General features: G+C 37.1%; 2 protein-coding genes across 4 annotated transcripts; one reads left to right on the top strand and one right to left on the bottom strand.

The window, feature by feature from the left end:
- Positions 1 to 12,164: 12,164 nt before the first annotated feature.
- Positions 12,165 to 14,911, bottom strand: LOC131432100 (zinc finger protein 239-like). Of its 3 annotated transcripts, none has more exons than XM_058598175.1 (4): positions 14,745 to 14,911; positions 14,642 to 14,690; positions 13,423 to 14,577; positions 12,165 to 13,360 (listed from the first exon to the last, which is right to left on the bottom strand). In XM_058598175.1, the coding sequence occupies exon 3, from the start codon at positions 14,571 to 14,573 to the stop codon at positions 13,590 to 13,592; it is 984 nt and encodes a 327-aa protein (XP_058454158.1). In that variant the 5' UTR covers positions 14,574 to 14,577; positions 14,642 to 14,690; positions 14,745 to 14,911; the 3' UTR covers positions 12,165 to 13,360; positions 13,423 to 13,589. The 3 variants fall into 3 exon arrangements, with proteins under 3 accessions (XP_058454158.1, XP_058454156.1, XP_058454157.1); XM_058598173.1 differs by having other exon boundaries at positions 13,419 to 14,577; XM_058598174.1 differs by lacking the exon at positions 14,642 to 14,690 and having other exon boundaries at positions 13,419 to 14,577.
- A 2,524-nt stretch (positions 14,912 to 17,435) lies between these two features.
- On the top strand, positions 17,436 to 18,878 carry LOC131429999 (zinc finger protein 239-like). Its single transcript, XM_058594600.1, has 2 exons — positions 17,436 to 17,870; positions 17,942 to 18,878. Exon 2 carries the CDS (start codon positions 17,946 to 17,948, stop codon positions 18,843 to 18,845), a length of 900 nt encoding a protein of 299 aa, XP_058450583.1. The 5' UTR covers positions 17,436 to 17,870; positions 17,942 to 17,945; the 3' UTR covers positions 18,846 to 18,878.
- The last annotated feature ends 2,089 nt before the right edge of the window (positions 18,879 to 20,967 follow it).

The raw sequence follows: 20,967 nt of genomic DNA on the forward strand, positions 1-20,967 counted from the left end.
AATTTAAAAATTGAAGGTGAAGCAAGTGTTTCAGTACGAATTAATGATAAGGAGGCAAAGTTAAAATTACTAATACTAGATTACGATAATAATTTTATTCCTTTATTAGGACGAGACTGGTTGGACGTTTTTTACGCCGACTGGAGGAAAAATTTTACAAATATGGGACGAATAAATAACGTGAATGTTTTGAATAAACATGAAATTATTAGTAATATAAAAAAAAATTTAAAAATGTGTTTATAAAGGATTTTTCTTCGCCCATTGTGGGATTTGAGGCGGATTTAGTTATAAGAGAAGAGTGGCCAATTTTCAGAAAAGCTTATGACGTGCCATATCGTTTGCGAGAAAAAGTTTTAGAATATTTGAATAAGTTAGAATCTGAAAAAGTCATTACTCCTATCAAGACCAGCGAATGGACATCTCCTGTTGTCGTGGTCATGAAAAGGAATAATGACATCAGGCTAGTTATCGATTGTAAGGTTTCTATAAACAAATCACTTATTGCGAATACTTACCCTTTACCAGTAGCCCAGGATTTATTCGTCGGATTGGCAGGCTGCAAAATTTTCTGTGCCCTTGATCTAGAAGGAGCCTATATACAATTATCTTTGTCAAAGAGGTCTAGGAGATTTATGGTTATAAATACGATAAAAGGTTTATATACCTATAACCGGCTCCCTCAAGGAGCATCTTCTAGTGCCTCAATTTTTCAGCAGGTTATGGATCAGATTCTAAAAGGTATTGATAATGTGTTTTGTTATTTGGATGACGTTTTAGTGGCTGGAAAAGATATGGATGATTGTTTGAATAAATTGGAGTTGGTATTGACAAGATTGTCAGCCAGCAATATTAAAGTAAATTGGGAAAAATGCAAATTTTTTGTATCAGAGTTGCCATATTTAGGCCATTTGATTAGTGACAAAGGTTTATTGCCGTGTCAAGACAAGATTGCAACTATAAAAGAGGCCAAGGCGCCAAGGAATGTGACTGAATTGAAATCGTTTTTAGGGTTGATTAATTATTACAATAAATTTATACCGCATTTGTCGACAAAACTATTTTATTTATACAACCTTCTGAAAAATGGTTCTAGTTATATTTGGGATAAAAATTGTGAAAACGCTTTTGTGGAGAGCAAGAATTCTCTAACGCAAACTACATTTTTGGAATATTACGATATAAATAAACCGATAGTGGTGGTTTCGGATGCGTCGGGCACTGGCCTTGGAGGAGTAATTGCTCATATAATAGAATGAGTAGAAAAACCAATATGGTTTACTTCCTTTTCTTTGAATTCTGCACAAAAAAGTACGGGTGTGTAATGTCAGAGACATAACTGGATGTCGTGAATACGAATATGACACGCTTTATTTATGCTTCCGAATTCGAATTGGTAGTTCATCGATTGTTTGAATTGTGCAACTTTCCCCTCTTTCATTACTAGAAATTTAAACGATGCGCCTAGACTAAATTACAGATTAGTTACATTAAACATTCTGAAACGCACTTAAATACTATGAAATAAGCAGTATAGTTCTTTATAATAAAAAAATGGTGACGATTTGAGTTAGTTCAGCACGCAGACTCTGAATTCTAAACACATATTCCAGAACTAAGCTCTAAAACATGAAGACGATTTTTCGTCATGACTACCAGAATGGGTTTTATAGAGTACAGTAAAGTAAATTTCCGCATAATTCTTTAGGAGTATTATTATGGTTCTAAAAAGAACCGAATAGAAGAAGTCTGGAATAAAGAACTGGATCCTGAGTTCAAGAACTAAATTTAGAACCAATAACAGACTCAGAATCCAGTTTCAATTCTAGAATTGCAATTTCGAAACTCAAATTAGTTCCGGAATACAGTTCCAGAATCCAGTTTCAGCACGCAGGCTCTGAATTCTAAACCTATATTGCGGAACTACAATCTGAAAATTGAACTTCTCGTTATGACTACCGAAAACCAAATGATGGCAGGTGCTCTCTCCGTCGCTGATGGTTTAACTCTCGCGATGGCAGTCTGCTCGCCTTGAAGGCCAGCAAGCGAATGAAAGTTGCTACCTGAGCGTTTGAGGTTTTAACCACGCAAAAGGCGCTCTCTCCGTCGCTGCTGGTTGATGGTTTAACTCTCGCGATGGCAGTCTGCTCGCCTTGAAGGCCAGCAAGCGAATGAAAGTTGCTACCTGAGCGTTTGAGGTTTTAACCACGCAAAAGGCGCTCTCTTCGTCGCTGCTGGTTGATGGTTTAACTCTCGCGATGGCAGTCTGCTCGCCTTGAAGGCCAGCAAGCGAATGAAAGTTGCTACCTGAGCGTTTGAGGTTTTAACCACGCAAAAGGCGCTCTCTCCGTCGCTGCTGGTTGATGGTTTAACTCTCGAAATGATCGATTTTCACCACGGTTCCCCTTTTATACGCATTCAGTTGAAGATATGTGCCTGACTACCTCAAAATCGTCGTCCTTGCGCGAAAAACCCAAGCGAAAGTAAAGAGTTTTCCGCATTATTTTGAAATTTTGAGAAAACTTAATTTTTGAGTTGTTTGTGGTTATCTCACACTGTTCAAAATATTATCCTAAATTCCTGATCATATTTTTGATGAAATGGTGAAAGAATTATGTTGCTACCATTAATACAAGTCGAGATATTCACGATTAAGTTCTGCCCATTCTTCCATATGGCTAATTTTGAAAAGGCACCCCATAATAAAGTAAGTCGTATTCACGACAAAAAATACCCCATCCTGCATTTAGAAGCTTTGGCATTGGTTGCCACCATAAAAAAATTTCACAAATTCCTTTATGGGAATAAGTTTGTAGTTTTCACAGATCACAAGCCTTTAGTAGGCATTTTTGGGAAAGAGGGTAAACATTCTATATACGTCACAAGGCTACAACGATATATTTTAGAACTTGCCATCTATGATTTCGATATCCATTACAGACCGTCATCAAAAATGGGAAATTCGGACTTTTGTTCTAGATTTCCTTTGGAACATGTGGTCCCAAAAGATTGGGATAAAAGTTGGGTTAATAGTATAAACACAGACTAACAGACAGGACACTCAAATTAGATTCTTCAATCATTTTAACGGTCATTTCAAATATTCCTTTATTTGGGACAGTACTCACATGTGTCATGATGGCGCCACGTTACCCTATCAAAAACATCCTGTCTGTCATCTAGACTGTGTTTATTTTTTTCATTTACCAACAGAGTTGCCATTCATACAGAATTACCTGTAGTGTATTGATTTGTATACGTCCATGCGAATTTCATGCAGGATTCAGATTTAATACATATTGCCAAAACTATATACAGAATTGTGCCTACTTCTCATCATTCAACGCAATACAAAATCGAACCCGTTTTGTTACAGTATTTACTTACTTCTGGTCTGCCACCACTTAATTTCGGGTGAAAATTACCAACACAATCAAAAATAGTCTAGATGAACAACGTTGAGAAAAATAAAGGGTTACCTTCCAACATCGCTAAAAATGTTAAATATATTATCAACGTAATCCAATAATTTATTGTGACGATTCATTTTCAAATATTATGATGAAATCAGGCATCCCTGCAAGCAGCTGATCGGTGTTGACAAACGAGGGGAAACCAACTAGTAAAAAAACTTTTACGTTACACAAGGGGTGTGCCGATAGTAAATAGTTCGCGCAGTACAATATAGGTGGAACTAGTGCATCACGAAAAATTATTTTTATAAGAATTTACTCATACTGTCATGTCTGTTAGTCTGTGGTATAAACTTTGGTAAAGAAATCCCTATAGATTCAATGGAAATTGCAAAATGCACAAAAGAGGATGAATTTATACAGAGAATAATTTATTTTATGAAGAATGGTTGGCCGAAAAATCTTGACAGACGTTTTGTCAACGTTTTCTCTAACCAACAAGAGTTAGATTTAGTGGATGGCTGTTTATTATATCAAGTAAGGGTGGTGATACCACAGCAATTGCAGGGTGGCACCCTAAAACTTTTACATGCAAACCATTCTGGCTAGACGTTTATTGTATTGGTTCGGGATAAATTCAGATATTGAAAAATATGTGGCAGATTGCGATATTTGTAACAGTATGGCCATAGTACATAAGCCTCAAATAACATCAGGTTGGACACCAACAACGAAACCGTTTAGCAGGATACATATAGACTTCTTTCATTTTGCACATCACACCTTTTTGCTAATAGTTGATAGCAAAGACATCATATTAACAAGATATCCAGCTCTCACATTTCCCGAACAAATCATTGGCAACATCCTTTTTTGCGAGCATGTCGCCCCCAGGCGAGCCCGCATCGAATCTTATACATAGAAGTAGGGGAGAAAAATGTCAAATTCGTGCGCGCCAAAATAGCAGGGTTGCGCACCCATACAATTGACATGATATGTTGAATGTGATGCCGTGCGATGGCGTTGCTGAACTGAAGATTGACTTCGCTCCAAGCTGACAGGGTCTGTTGATAGTTACTCTAAGTGGGTAGAAGTGGAGATGATGAGAAATGGCACTGATTGTGCTAAAGTGTTGAAGAAACTTGTAGCATTCTTTGCTCGTGTCGGTCTTCCAGATATTTTAGTATCGGACGGGGGCCCTCCGTTTAATTCCTTTTTAATTTGTTGATTTTCTGCAAGAGCAAGGCATAAAAGTTCTCAAAAGTCCACCTTATCACCCTCCTAGTAATGGGCAGGCAGAAAGGTTGGTAAGAACAGTAAAAGAGGTGTTAAAAAAGTTCTTAATGGAACCTGACTTTGCAAATATGGACTTGGAAAACCTTATAAGTTTATTTCTAATAAATTATAGGAACAACTGTTTAGCGAAAGATGGCAAGTTTCCATCGGAAAAGATTTTTTCATTTTCGCCAAAGACTTTAATGGATCTTATGCATCCGAAGCGACATTATAAGTATAGTTTGATGACGTCAACAAATCCTGCCAATGATGTTAAATCCCAGGGGATTCAAAATAAAATTGAAAATGATCCCTTAGATAGTCTGACGGCAGGTGATATACTTTGGTATAAGAATCATAACCCTCAAAATCAGTTTAGATGGATGAAAGCTATTTTTTTAAAAAAGTTCTCTCAAAATACTTTTCAGGTTGCTATTGGAAACGTAACAACCATGGCACATCGGACGCAACTGCGCCGGGATCATGTAATTGAATCGGCACGACCAAATGTTGCAGTGTCGCTGCCGATATCAGGCGGAACTACCCGCAGTAGCGAAGATGAAGAACCATTTGAAGGATATCCGGACACCGAACTGAGAAAACGGATACGAAGAAAACGTAAACACGTCGGGGACGAGTCGATCAATGTCGAGACAAGCCGTTCAAAAAGAGTTCGTTTGGCCAAAGCCAAGGAGGATTTTGTATATTGGGGAAGCTTATTGAGCTATCGAATATATAGTGAATAATGTATGATTTAAAAGTAGTATGAATAATTTTGATATATATATATATATATATATATATATATATATATATATATATATATATATATATATATATATATATATATATATATATATATATATATATATATATATATATATATATATATATAGAAAAAAACCTGTTTTAATCCACCTAGTGGTGTAATGATGCCTTTCTCATATCAATCAAACTATCATATATAATACTGTGGTATTCTTCAAAATATTTTTCTTCGATTCTTAAAAGAATAATCGAAATAGATTTGTTTGACCGTCAACTGATAAAAAATGTCAATTGGAAAAGATTTGAGGTCGATTTAGAAAACTTTTTACGGTTTGTCGCTCTTTTCAGTGATGGTATAAAATTTTTAACACACTTTACCCTATATTTCCGGATCCGGAAGTCGGATCATGATGAAATTCAGGAATTACGTATGGGACCACAGGACCTTTCAATTGAACCTAAGTTTGTGAAAATCGGTCGCGCCATCTATGAGAAAAGTTAGAACACATATTTTCATTTTTTTGCACATTTTACCCCATAAAGTTAGAGTTAAACGTTACAAACACACATACGCACATACACACACACACAAACACACACACATACACACACAGACATTTTGCGTACTCGACGAACTGAGTCGAATGGTATATGACACTCGGCCCTCCGGGCCTCGGTTCAAACGTCGGTTTTCACAGTGATTGCATAACCTTTCTATATGAGAAAGGTAAAAAAAAAATTTCTTCGATTCTTAAAAGAATAACCGAAATCGGTTTGTTTGACCGTCTACTGATAAAAACCATCAAATTGGAAAAGATTTGAGGTCGATTTAGAAAATTTTTCAAGGTTTTTCCCCATTTTCAGTGATGGTGTACAATTTTTAACACACTTTACCCTATATTTCCGGATCCGGAAGTTGGATCCGCATGAAATTCAGGAATAATGTATGGAACCACAGGACCTTTCATTTGAACCTAAGTTTGTGAAAATCGGTCGCGCCATCTATGAGAAAAGTTAAAACACATATTTTCTTTTTTTTGCACATTTTACCCCATAATTCCGGAACCGGAAGTCGGATCCAAATAATATTCAGGAATTTTCTATGGGACCACAAGACCTTTCATTTGAATCTAAGTTTGTGAAAATCGGTTCAGCCATCTCCGAGAAAAGTTAGTGCAAAAAAACGTTACATACACACATACGCACATACACACACACACACATACACACACACACATACACACACACAGACATTTTGCGTACTCGACGAACTGAGTCGAATGGTATATGACACTCGGCCCTCCGGGCCTCGGTTCAAAAGTCGGTTTTCACAGTGATTGCATAACCTTTCTATATGAGAAAGGCAAAAAGGCGGGTGAGTAATGTCAGAGACATAACTGGATGTCGTGAATACGAAAAAACTGACACGCTCCCATCACTTTTCCGAATATCAGTTAGTTGATTGATTGTATGAATTGTGCAAGCTTTCCTCTTTTTCACTAATAGAATTTGAAGCGATACACCTACATTAAAGTACAGATTAGTTACATTAAACAGCTACTATTCTACAACTATATATTCCAAACTTGAAACAATTCCTTTTTAATTTGCTAATATAGGAAGCTAGGTACGACAAATTTGTAGTTTATTTTTATTGAAGCTATGAAGTTCGAAGATATCTGATTCTTCTCGAAATTTCAGTACGAGACAATTGCAATGGCCTGGTCTGAAATGTATCTACGATCTTCGGTATGCAAGAGTGATTCTAATTATAATAATGATAGTAATAATAATAATACAGATTAACCTGTATATATGGCAACCCTGTTTCGCATGGCATATTTTCACACGACCCCATACTAGTATAAAGATGTGTTCAACATCATCACTTTCGCTTTCGCATTGCCGTTCGTAATTGAATGTGTTAGTGACGGTACAAATCTGCTTTTCTACCTGTTTTCGGAGCCATCGTTCTGACGGTGTCTCGTACGTACAGAGTAGCTGCTTTAACTTAAATGACGCTATTTCTCACATCACATTTCCTTTTATACGTGCTAGTGGTAGCACGGTAGGACGTCCCCTTTGTTAGAATTCCTTTCTTATACGCAGAACGGGAAACAGTGAAACGATATAAAAGAGAGAGTTAGCAGAGCGGCAGCCAGTAATACTGAATGGGTCGTCGAGGTCGAGCTGTTAACAGCATATTGTGGAGGAACAATTAAGGGCAAGGCAAAGTCCCGCTCAAACCGTGCTGGTCTGAAGTGCCCAGTTGGCGGCAGAATCCATCGTTTGCCTCGGAGTTCGCCAGTTCTGATACGCCTGGAAAGTAGAATGCGCAAATCAAGTGGAAACATTTGTTCTAACAATTTTTGTTTTCGGCTGCATACTAAAGTACTCGCGACAAAAATACATATTGATCTGTGGCAACTCTGTTTCGCACGGCATATTTGTAAACTAGTATAAAGATGTGTTCAAAATCATCACTTTCGCTTTCGCATTGCCGTTCGTAATTGAATGTGTTAGTGACGGTGCAAATTATTTTAACTCCCATCTTGATGAATCTTTTGGTAGGAAATATTGCGATCTGAGATGGTTCTCGTGTGTGTCTTGTTTCGGCAATGGGCCTTGCTGGACTTTTTGGCTGCCTTTTTCGGTTGCATTGTGCTGACGGTGTCTCGTGCATTCATATCGGGAAACAATGAGACGACAGGTCCTCGATGTTGCTGTCGTGTGTCTTGTTTCGGGAAGAGTTGCTCAGCAAATGATAGGAAAAGTGAACCATTCAACTTTTATATGGATGCTCTTGTATAGATACAGACATCTCGCGTTCTGATTGGCTGGTGCTGTCATGGGTTAAATCAAACAGGTTTTTCAATAGTGTACTATTGAAAAACTTCAATATTGTTGTAATACACGTTCAAGTTGAAGATTTTCGATTCTATTGGTACTTAGATTATATAAATCCTTCTACAGATCACTGAGCTTTGAGCTTTCAAAATACGAGAAAGGCAAACGCGCCATATGAATTATCCTCTTTGATACTCGTTTATACCACACATTTCAGAAAAGTTTAATTGTGAACTATTTAAGAATATGTCACACAACTGAAAGTTTTATCATAAAATTGTGATCATATTTCCGATGGCATGTAGCAAGAATTATGTTGATTCGTTAGATATAACAGGAGATATTCACGATCAAAAACTTATCACTCTCTCAGAGGGTAAATTTTGAAAAGGCGCCCCATAGTAAAGTAAGTCGTATTCACGACAAAAAACAAGCTTTTGTAAAAGGGAAGAGCTGTCGTGATTGTAAATATTTAATTTGAAAATTTATAAGCATGAATTTATTTTCAGTGTACAAAGGTACACTTTCCTAAATCTTGACGAAGGTCAAGATTACTCAGTGTGCAAATGTACACTTTCCTTAATCTTGACGAAGGTCAAGATTACTTCGCTTTAACTAATACAGATAAGAGAAGTGTCAGACGAATGAAAATACACTAAAGTACGAGAAGAGTTTATTCTTACTTGTACCTCTGAACTTTAAACAAGTGCTTCTGCTTACTGGAAAGAAATCCCTTTTGCTGAATATCAGATTGTGTAAGGTGAGTTGGGAAATATATATACACTGTTGGAAATCTTCTTCAGTTTCCCGGACTATAAGGAAGGTTGGAAATACTACGATAAAGTAAATATATCACACTACCCACTTGTACGCGGCGGGCAGATTCATCCAAAAGATTCAGCCGCTGGATCACAAAAAGAATCTTCCTCAAAAATCCCTCCTGGATGGGGCAATAATTAACCACAAGCAAAGGATGACTCTGGTGACTTATTCTCTGCTGAACAACTGATCGTCATTTTTGAAACAATGACAACAAAACTACGAAACTGAAGAAAGCGGTTAGATCAAATAAATGCCTTAGGCAAATTCATCATCGAATATGCAATATAATCACAGACTAACAGACATGACAGTATGAGTAAATTCTTATAAAAATAATTTTTCGTGATGCACTAGTTCCACCTATATTGTACTACGCGAACTATTTACTATCGGTACATCCCTTGTGTTATGTGAAAGTATTTTTACTAGTTGGTTTCCCCTCGTTTGTCAACACCGATCAGCTGCTTGCAGGGATGCCCGATTTCATCATAATATTTGAAAATAAATCATCACAATACATTATTGGATTATGTTGATAATATATTTAACTTTTTTAGTGATGTTGGAAGGTAACCATTTATTTTTCTCAACGTTGCTCATCTAGATTATTTTTTATTGTGTTGATAATTTTCATTCGAAATTAAGTGGCGGTAGACCAGAAGCAAGTAAATATTGTAACAAAACGGGTTCGATTTTGTATTGCGTTGGAGGATGAGAAGTAGCACAATTATGTATATAGTTTTGGTAATAAGTATTAAATCTGTATCCTGCATGTATTCGCATGGACGTATACGAATCATTACTTTACAGGTAATTCTGTATAAATGGCAACTCTGTTGGTAAATGAAAAAAAAATAAACACAGTCTAGATGGCAGTCAGGATGTTTTTGATAGGGTAACGTGGCGACATCATGACATATGCGTGTGCTGTCCAAACTAAACAAATATTCGAAACGACCGTTAAAATGATTGAAGAAACTAATTTTAGTGTCCTGTCTGTTAGTCAAAACTGTTGAGTTATCCGACTTTCTTCAAGAGAAGAATGCCGATATTGCTATTTTAACTGAAACTCATCTTAAACCTGAAATTTCTATTTTTATTTCCAATTACAGGATTCACAGGCTCGACAGGACAACTACCAGAGGAGGGGGAGTTGCCATTGCCATTAAATGATCCATTCAGCACAGGCTTCTGTCAGCCTTTAAATTGCAACTAATAGAAGCCATCGGAATTGAGATTACATCGACGATGGACCCATCATCATCATTGCATCATTGAAGCGAGATCTGGCGAGAGTGTGGATCATTGAAGTGAGATCTGGCTATGCTCACTCGACGACAGAACAAATTCATCATTGCTGGGGACCTGAACGCACGGCATGAGCTGTGGGGAAACAAAAGACAGAATCGGAACGGATTCGTACTTGCCGAAGATTACGAAGCTGGACAGTACAACATCCTCGCTCCGGATCAACCAACGCGACTTTCCAGATCGGGAGTTCATTCCATTTTGGATATATTTATCAGCAACATCGCCATAGACAGCTCTTCGGTTGTCTTCAACGAGCTATCTTCCGACCACTTTCCAGTAATATTGACGTTGGGATCTTCACCAGAAACAGTGCCTATTCAACCTCGGAGGAACTATTATCGCATTGACTGGGTCCAATTTCAACAAATCGCCGACCAACTTATTAATATTGATTTGCCACTAGATTCCCCGATGGAAATCGAAGCGGCCCTATCTTCCTTCCAGCATTCAATCACAGTCGCTCGTGATAGGACGGTTCCAGTACAACGTATGCCGAGTTCCTCTCTTCAAATTGACAGCGTCCCCAAGAAACTCATCCGACTTCGAAGTATCTACCGGAGGCAGTATCAACAAACTGGCATCCTAGATTCGAAGACTTCTTATAACAACTTAACTAGGATAATCCAGGAAAGGATATCTGAGCTTCGCAACAGGAACTTCCAGCAAAAGCTTTGAGAAATTCTTCCACATTCAAAGCCATTCTGGTCCTTAACGAAGGTACTTAAGAAAAAACCGAAGCCTATTCCTCCTCTGATGTCACCCCAGGACGCAGCTGAAAGAATACCTTTAATCACACCAGTAGAGAAGGCAAATGCGCTAGGCCAGCAGTTTGTGTGTTCTCACAATTTAGGACTCAACATTGTTAGTCCATATGAAAGAGCCGTTGCTGATAGCGTAGCTGAGGTTGACCAATCAGACAGCTTGGTTCCTGAGGAAAGTAGAGTCACAGCGAATGAGCTGATGGCTATTGTGAAAAAATCCAAAAATATGAAGGCCCCCGGTTTCGACAACACATTCAACATTGAGCTGAAACATTTGAGTATTCGCTCATTTGTCTTCTTAGCTAAACTTTTTTACAGGTGCTGGGAGCTTGGTTACTTCCCTTCAAAGTGGAAGTTAGCTAAAGTTATCCCAGTTTTGAAACCGGGGAAAGATCCTTCCTTTTCCAAGAGCTATCGGCCCATCAGCTTACTCTCTGCCCTATCCAAGCTGTTTGAAAAGTCAATACAAAGGCGAATTCTTGCTTTCACAGATGAACAGGATATATTACTGGAAGAACAGTTTGGGTTCCGGAAAGGAAGATCCACCATCCACCAACTCACAAGGGTTAACAACGTCATCCAGCAAAACAAATCAGTGTCCAAAACGACTGCCATGGCAATATTGGATATTGAAAAGGCATTCGATAATGTGTGGCACGATGGCCTGGTGTTTAAACTGCATCGGTATAATTTTCCCACGTATCTTATTAAAATTATCAAAAATTATCTTGCAGATAGAGCATTCCAGGTTTCTCTGAATAATGCACTTTCAGAAAGATTTACTATTCCTGCTGGTGTACCCCAGGGAAGTATCCTAGGTCCCATTCTATACAACATTTTCACATCAGACATCGCACCTCTTCCAGGTGGTGGTGTTCTGTCACAATTTGCTGATGATACTGCCATTCTTTACAAAGGTCGTGTCATTAATGCTCTGAAGAATAAACTACAGACAGGTCTGGACGCACTAACTGAATATTTTACAAGCTGGAAAATTGTGATCAATGCAGCAAAAACTCAGGTCATCTTGTTTCCACATTCAAGATCTCCAAAACTTGTTCCATCAGACGAATGCAGAATACGATTCGGTGATGAGGTCATTCAATGGTCCGATGAAGTTCTCTATCTAGGACTCACCTTTGACAGACATCTGATATTCAGGTCACATGTTGACAAAATCGTTCAAAAATGCAGCATACTCATTAGGTCTCTGTATCCGCTGATTTGTAGAACATCTAAACTATGCCTGAAGAATCAGATGGCTGTCTATAAACAAATCATCTACCCCGCAATTGAATACGCAGTCCCTGTTTGGCGGGGCTGTGCACGAACACACAAACTTAGGCTTCAGCGCATTCAAAGTAAGATCTTAAAGATGATTCTAAATCTACCCCCTTGGACAAGAACTAGTGAAGTACATGAGATGGCCTCCCTGGATATACTAGAACGAAAATTCGAACAATACTGCACGAAATTTGAAGAGAGGTGCTCAATATCTGTAATACAAATAATTCAAAATTTTGTACGTATTAAGTTAGGGATAGTTATAAGTAGGTAGATATTTTATTAATAATTAAAATAAATATCAGTGGTCGGTACATGAAATTTCCGAAATCGAAAAAAAAAAATTAACGGCTGAGAATTGCATGAAACGTCGAGATTTAGTGTCATCTCGAAATTTTTTTTTAAATCGACTTTTTGGGATCAAAAAGTCCCAGACAGTTGATTTAAAAAAAAAAAATTCTGAGATGACACTAAATCTCGACGTTTCATGCAGTTTTAAGAGTTCCGAAATCAAAAAAATTGGAAATTTCATGTACTCCCCCCCCTATGGTGCTTTTTCAAGATCAAAAATTTTCAAATCTTAACAGCCGGGTAGCACCCCTTACGCATGTCCGATTTAGCTCAAATTTTGCATGAGTACATTTTCCGAGGTGCTTAAACTTTTGAGCACTAGCGCTTTACGAAATTAAAGGTGATCACAAAATATTGGCACCTCTTATATAAGAGCGGTAAAAATACAACGCTTTTTGTCGGTTGCGTCACTTATACAATCATATCTCCGGAACCAAAAGTCACAGCCATTTGATCTTTGAGCTTGATCAATTGCCCGACAGTAGCTTTCAAACGAGCCCAAGTTTGTTAAAATCGGTTCAGCCATCTCTGAAAAAATTGAGTGCGTTAAAATATCTTCGAAAAGTGCACACACATACACACACACAGACATTCTCCGATCTCGTCGAACTGAGTCGAATGGTATATAACACTATGGGTCTCCGAGGCTCCTTTCGAAAGTTGGATTTTCCAGCAATTCCAGCACCTTTCTATAGAGAAAGGCAAAATATTTTAAATCCATATCAAACAGTACTTGTATTTCAAGTATTCGTGGTATCTAGTTTATCTGCTGTTGGTGAGCTCGCATCAGGTGTTGACCAAGCTGGTTGCTCCGGTTGAATCCTTTGCCACACACGTCACATTTATGTGGACGTTCACCGGTATGAGTGTACATATGCTGCGCTAGATTACTGCTTGTAATGAACTCCCGGTCGCACACGGTGCATCGGTGAGCCTTTTCGCCGGTGTGGGTGCGCCGATGATTCTTCATTGTTGTACTGGCGATGAACTCCTTGTCGCAGAAGTCACATTTGTAAGGTTTATAACCGGTATGTATTCGTACGTGATGTGTGAGGTTGCTGGTGTTGGTGAACGTTTTTTCACAGAAATCACATTTGTACGGTCGTTCTCCAGTATGAATGCGCAAGTGTTTTTTCAAACTTCCACTCAGTATGAATTCTTTGCCACACTCGTCACATTTGTACGATTTTTCACCCGTGTGAATTTGTCGGTGCTTTTTCAAGCAACTACTGCCAGTGAACGATTTGTCACAGAGGTCACATTTAAACGGACGTTCTCCGGTGTGGATGCGTCTATGATGTGCCAGGTTACCTCGGGTTATGAAGTATTTACCGCAAAAATCACATTCGAACTGTTTTTCATTCGAATGAATTCGTTTGTGCAGTGTAAGGCTTCCATTTTTTATAAATTCTTTGCCACACACGTCACATTTGTGCGGCTTCAAATTGGTGTGAACACTTGTGTGATGAGTTAATTGATAATTTCTTCGGAATCCCTCACCGCAAAGATCGCACTTGTATGGCCGTTCGCCGGTGTGTAATCGGATATGAATTTTGAGGTCCGAATTCTTGACAAAATTTTTCCCACAGTAATCACACTTAAAGGGTCTTTCGCCCGTGTGAATGCGCTTGTGGTGCGTCAGGTGGCTGTTCCCAAGAAAACTTTTACCGCATACGTCACAGGTGTGCGTCAGCTTGCCGGATGAGGAATGATTGCTGAGTACCTCAGTGCCTTGATCCATTTTTCTAAAAATACGTTTAGAGAATTATTGTTTTAAAATAAAATTATGGTTTTTGAAAGTTTTATTACATGTCTTCCGTTCAAACTTTTGTCTGTTAGAAACGGAAAAAGCTTTGACCTGAATAGAAGAGAAACTATTTTAACTGAACTATTAGAAAATAATGCGGAATACCTTTATCATTTCTATAGAACTCTAGTTAATAAATGAAATTCCTGATTTTTTAGTCTTCCTGGTGTTTCGTTCAACTTGTTCCACAATTATTACTTTGGCGAAATTGACCAATCCATGGGTTTAACCATAAGATCATACGAAAAATAAGTTTATTCGTATCGTTTATTACGAATGATACATAGTGAAAAAAGCAATTGTAAACAGAGCCACAGAATGTCAGTTTAAAGCAGTGCTGTCAACTGTTTTTTTCCAAAAATCTGTATTTGGCGAAAAAAACTATCTGTACAATATCTTTCTCGAAAAATCAAACATCAATTTAGTGCGAAAACTGATTTTGCGACCAAAAAAAAAAAAAAAAAGGTCGCTCGACCTGGTTTACCCCTATGGAATCCAACACAAAAACTGAAAATCGGTATTTATCTGTATGAAAATTGAAATATCGGTATTTTGAGAGAGCATATCTGTATTCCTGTATCGAGTCCAAAAATCGGTATAAATCGGCCCTCTGTCACGACGCCATCTTGATGAGATCAAAATCGGAACTTCAAAATCAGCTGTTTGCAACGTAAACAAACAAACAGTAATACATTTGTTTTACGCGTTTACCTTGTTTGGTGCATGAAAATTAGTGAATTTTGGGTCGACTCTCTCTCAATAACTTGTCGATTTACCTAAAATACAGCAGACAGTGTTTTGGGACATCAAGTGGAGATAATTTTCACAATTTGAGAGTCGCGATGAGTATCAAAACATCGCAGTGTTTGGGGCTCGAAACGCGAGGGGCTCAACGTAATCGGTATACTTTCAAATGGCTGGTGCTCGCATACCGGTGTCAGATGGGTGGTATAAATACCGAGAAATCGGTATAGTTGGCAGCGCTGGTTTAAAGGCTCAGTAATTACACGGCAATTTGAAGTAACGAAAAATATATGTAAAAGAACTTTATAGGGCATAATCAGGCTGTAAATTATTTCACGGTTAATTTTAACTTTTGGTTAAAATCTGACACTCGAGTGGTTATTTTAATGTTATCAAAAATAACCCTGCTCGAAAGCATGGTTATTTTTGACAGATCGATGGTTATTAAAATTCTAATATCAATTCTTTAATCAAAATTATTTCCAGTGTAAAATACACCCAAATAACTTCCCATCCGTCAAACTTTGAAATGAGCCGCAGTTTTAGTAAAATTTAACTACTCGACACAAAATAACCACTCAAGTGTCAGATTTGAACTAAAATTTAAAATTATCCGCGAAATCGTTCGTGTTTCCAGACTAAAATCTCTACGTGATGGCTTTCTCAATACTTAGCTGGGAACTGACTATTGAGTCGATGACTGACGTTTTACAAAGAGAGATTATTCTACTAACTCGTGTGCTTTTATAGCGACTGCAATCTGACAACTCAGTCTAGGTTTATATCGTTTTACAGTATCATTTAAGCCGACTGAAAAGGTACTATTTACATATTACGAACTACTACACAGACCACAACTTAGTTACCTCGTGTCACTTTAATTCGCGATCATTGGCAACCAGTACATCTGCATCCCAGTAATCGTTTGCGACGTTCAACCCTCATTACTTTATTGGACATAATAAAGGCCGAAACGTTTTCGTGTCTGCAAGATTGTGTTGGAAAGGACCAAAACTAGGAATTTGGAAATTACACACCTCAGTAGTGTATTAGTTCTAGATGCATAATTTATGTCAGTTTTAAAATTTAAATCTGGATTTTATAACAAGAAAAACTTTCAGCCCCAGTAGTGTTTTACTCGTGTTTCAAACATGCAAAAAATAGAACTGCATCGTATGCTAGTTTTAAATTTGACAGAAGAACTGTTCAAATAAATAAAACTAGAACGGCTTGCTGGGGATACGTTTGTTCCAGTTTCTGCTCTATTATAGATCTGCCATATAGAACTTCTAGCTGCTGAATTTGCACTTAACTCATAAAATGAGTGTGAAAACTGTTGATATTTAGTGGAAATCATGTTACGTTTATATGAAATGCACTTAAAAACGATCAGATATATCGTTACCTCTAGATTGTATATGCATTTCATGTGAATGTCACATTGTTTTTCACATAAATTTCAATTGAAACAGAATTGACCGAATCAAGTGTTTTGCACATACATTTGTGCTGTACTCATTCCTACTAGAAAATAAAGTGTTTAACACATGTAGTTCGATTCAATAGCAAGACACATCACATCAGAAGGAAAAACACATGAAAGCTAAGTGAAAAATAATCCAATCTCGCATTTTAGTGAATTTGCACATGAAATCTTGAAATAAATCGCTTTGGTTATGTATTGAAATGAGAAAGCATATTAAATTGAAGTGGTGTTTACATATGAATTGATCATGCAAATTTTCATCAGTGTAGCTCTCTTGTAATTTCCATAAAAAGTAAATGTTGCAGTATACGAACTGGTATAAAAATACGATAACTGAATCATGAAAACATACATAAAAAGTGCTTTTAAACTATTTATTGATTACTTTAACTTAACAATTTAAAGTTTGTTTATATCGTTTATTACGCATAATTACTGAGCCTTTAAAATGACATTTTTTGGTCTGTTTACAATGACTTTTTGACTATGGTCTATGTATCATTCGTAATAAACGATATAAACAAACTTTAAAATGTTAAGCTAAAGTAAATAGAAATTAGGTTTTTCATCGTGACGACACAAATGAACAAGTATTCATCCTTGACAGTTCAGCGGTACTGTTTACAAACAAGCTTAAACAAAAATCGAAGAGCACATCTAGAACAATCATCTTCACACTTTGCAACTAGTCACTTTTATTTATTAAATATCAAAAACGAACCGTATTCAATCGTGAACAAATGTTTTAAAACTTTATTTAGGCGATACGGACCGTAAATAGTCTGATCCAATTTGTCAATAAACAAACAAAAGAAATTTCTGTTTACAAACAGTACTGCTGGACTGTCAAAAAGTGTTCATCCGATTGAGGTTAGCAGTGACGGTAAAAAACCTAATAAAAGGAATTCTTGATTTTCAACAAAAGCTATACAAAGTTGATGAAGATATTCTGAATTATATTTATAAAAGCTTCTTTTCTAATGATTTTCTCGTATCTACTGGTAAAATTTAAACGGAAGACAAAAATATCTGCAAACATCAAGTGTAAATAGTTCTCTAAACGAATTTTTAGAAAAATGGATCAAGACACGGAGGTATTTAGCAATCATTCCTCATCCGGCAAGTTGACGCACAGCTGTGACGTATGCGGTAAAAGTTTTCTTGGGAACAGCCACCTGACGCACCACAAGCGCATTAACACCGGCGAAAGACCCTTCAAATGTGACCACTGTGAAAAAACTTTCGCAAGAAATTCGGACCTCAAGATTCATATCCGGTTACACACTGGTGAACGTCCATATAAGTGCGATCTTTGCGGCGAGGGATTCCGAAGAAATTATGAGCTGACACATCACACTAGTGTTCATACCAATTTGAAGCCGCACAAATGTGATGTGTGTGGCAAAGAATTTATAAAAAATGGAAGCCTCACACTGCACAAACGAATTCACTCAAATCAAAAGCAGTTCGAATGTGATTTTTGCGGTAAACACTTCTTAGATCGAGGTAATCTGACACAGCATAGACGCATTCACACGGGTGAAAAATCGTACAAATGTGACGAATGTGGCAAAGAATTCATACTGAGTAGTAGTTTGAAAAAACACCTGCGCATTCATACCGGGGAACGACCGTACAAATGTGATTTCTGTGAAAAAACGTTCAACAATATCAGCAACCTCGCATATCACGTACGAATACATACCGGTGTCAAACCTTACAAATGTGACTTATGCGACAAGGAATTCAAAGGCAGTACAACAATGAAAAATCATCGACGCACCCACACCGGCGAAAATGCTCACCGGTGTACCGTGTGCGACCGGGAGTTCATTACTAGCAGTAATCTAGCGCAGCATATGTACACTCATACCGGTGAACGTCGACATAAATGTGACGTGCGTGGTGAAGGATTCCACAAAAGAAACCAGGTTGGTGAACACCTGACGCGAGTTCACCAGCAACAGAAAAGTTAGATATAATTCATAATTGCTTGAAATACGAATACTGTTTTTGTGAGATTTAAATTTTTGGAAAATAAATTATGGAAAAGTCCTTAACTCACACTTAATTTGAGTTCCATTGTTCAAAATTAGTTTCGACTTAAATCACTGCAAAACTCCTGGGCTTGATGGTATTGCAAACATGCACTTTAGTGTGTACACACCAAATTTCTCTTTCGATTTTCGGTAATTATATTTACTGTTCTGAATAGTAAAGCAATATTTTCACCGGATGATCACCCCCCTGCTATGGAAGCCGGTTCCAGAAAAAGACGCATTTTGTTTTGGTGGCTTTGTTGTCAACAATATGTTAAGCTACGTTCATACTATACAATTAAGCCACACTGGTATCAAAAGTTAATTTCTTCAAACCCAATATAATTATAACTCTAGTCTAGTATTCTCTATGAAACAAGTAATTTGACCTCTTTTTGAATAAGAAAAAGAATTTGTGGTTTATTATAGTTTGATTATATTCCATCGAAATCGTTTCCTTATGTTGGTGCAACTGCATGAAGAAAAATGTGAACGTGTGAAAACTGCTTAAACACAGCATTTGACAGCGAACTAGAACCAAAGAACCTAAGACAAGACCTGACAAATGGGGGGGCTGCTTTTGTTCCAAAATGGACCAGTTTCTGATTGGCTGATTTTGATGTTGCTAACCGCATATTGGGAAAAGAAAAAACTTTTGCAGGGTACGCGAGCAATGATGCCATGTGTTAAGAAAATCAGAAAACAAGTTTATGAGTTTAATTTTAGCTCACCAATGTTTCATTTGAAAATTTTCAGAGGATGTTACCCTTTTTTCAATCTCATTTGTAATAAAAGTTTATAGTGACAGCAAGGTGTAATTAAAATAATCAGCATCAAGTCGTTTTTAAGCGTTAACATATAATAAAAAAATGCATTCATCTAAACATTTTTCATGTTTATTTCAAATCAAAAATCGAGTCGTTTTTAAGCGTTAACATATAATAAAAAAATGCATTCATCAAAACATTTTTCATGTTTATTTCAAATCAAAAATCGAGTCTAAAAATCTAAATTAAATAAATATTTTTTTCTTAGCATAAAGTTATTAAAAAATCTGTAAATATGGCTACACTGTAGCCGATACCTTGGTATTTATTCCACAGGGCGAAAATGACGAGAAGGATGATTCAGAAGGAAGAATAAGAAGCCAGTTGTCAGGTCTTGTCTTATGCCCCGTTTACACTTCTGCTGGCTGCCAGCATGCTGGTGTCAGTGTGCTGCCCTCTTAGAAAAAAACGTTCAACTGTGGTTCAATGATCCAAAGTATTAGACCAACGAAGGACCACCGTTGAACGTTTTTTCCCTAAGAGGGCAGTACTTTGACACCAGCATGCTGGCAGCAAGCAGAAGTGTAAACGGGGCATTAGCAAAGAACCAAAATTCTCGGCTTCAAGCAGGGTTGCCACATTTAAATCTGCATTTTTCAGAAAAAAAATGAGCTCAAAAACCTGTATTAAAAATCTGTATATAAAAGTGATAAGAAATCGAAGCACAACGGGATGAAAAAGTCTTTAGAACCCAAATTTAAAGAAACCAAAACTTTTCTTAGTCTGAATTTTATGATTTTGTAGTTGAAAAAACGCTGGAAGTTGCTTTTGCGTTGGAGCCTCTCGAAATAATGATTTGACGAAAAACTTTCAAAATCCAATCTGAAAGTGAAACTTAATCTGATTGATCAATTGGCAATCTTTTTCCCTTACTACCTTACGTTATGGCCGAGGCCATCATCTTTTCATCTTATCAGAAGCAATTTTTGAAAGCATAAGCAATTACGCTACACTAGTTGTAAATAAAAGTAAGCATAAACAAATCTTTATTAGCAGATAGAACATCTGTGTTTACTGTCCTTAACATACTCATTTATATTAAGTTTTATCCTCTTTTTAGAATTAACACACAATCAGGATAATGTTTTCACTTTGAAAAAATAATCTATGATCTTTATTCAATTTTCAATCCACGCTATCAAAAATCTGTACAAATCTGTATTTTTTGCCAAAAATATGTAATCTGCATATACAGAATCTTGGTAACAAATTTATCTGAAAAATCTGTAAAA

Source organism: Malaya genurostris, chromosome 2 (assembly GCF_030247185.1).
Source record: "Malaya genurostris strain Urasoe2022 chromosome 2, Malgen_1.1, whole genome shotgun sequence".
Lineage (NCBI taxonomy): Eukaryota > Metazoa > Arthropoda > Insecta > Diptera > Culicidae > Malaya > Malaya genurostris.

Excerpts from the sequence above, each read along its gene's own strand:
- LOC131432100 (XM_058598174.1), bottom strand. The coding sequence starts at position 14,573 with ATGGATCAAGGCACTGAGGTACTCAGCAATCATTCCTCATCCGGCAAG.
- LOC131429999 (XM_058594600.1), top strand. The coding sequence starts at position 17,946 with ATGGATCAAGACACGGAGGTATTTAGCAATCATTCCTCATCCGGCAAG.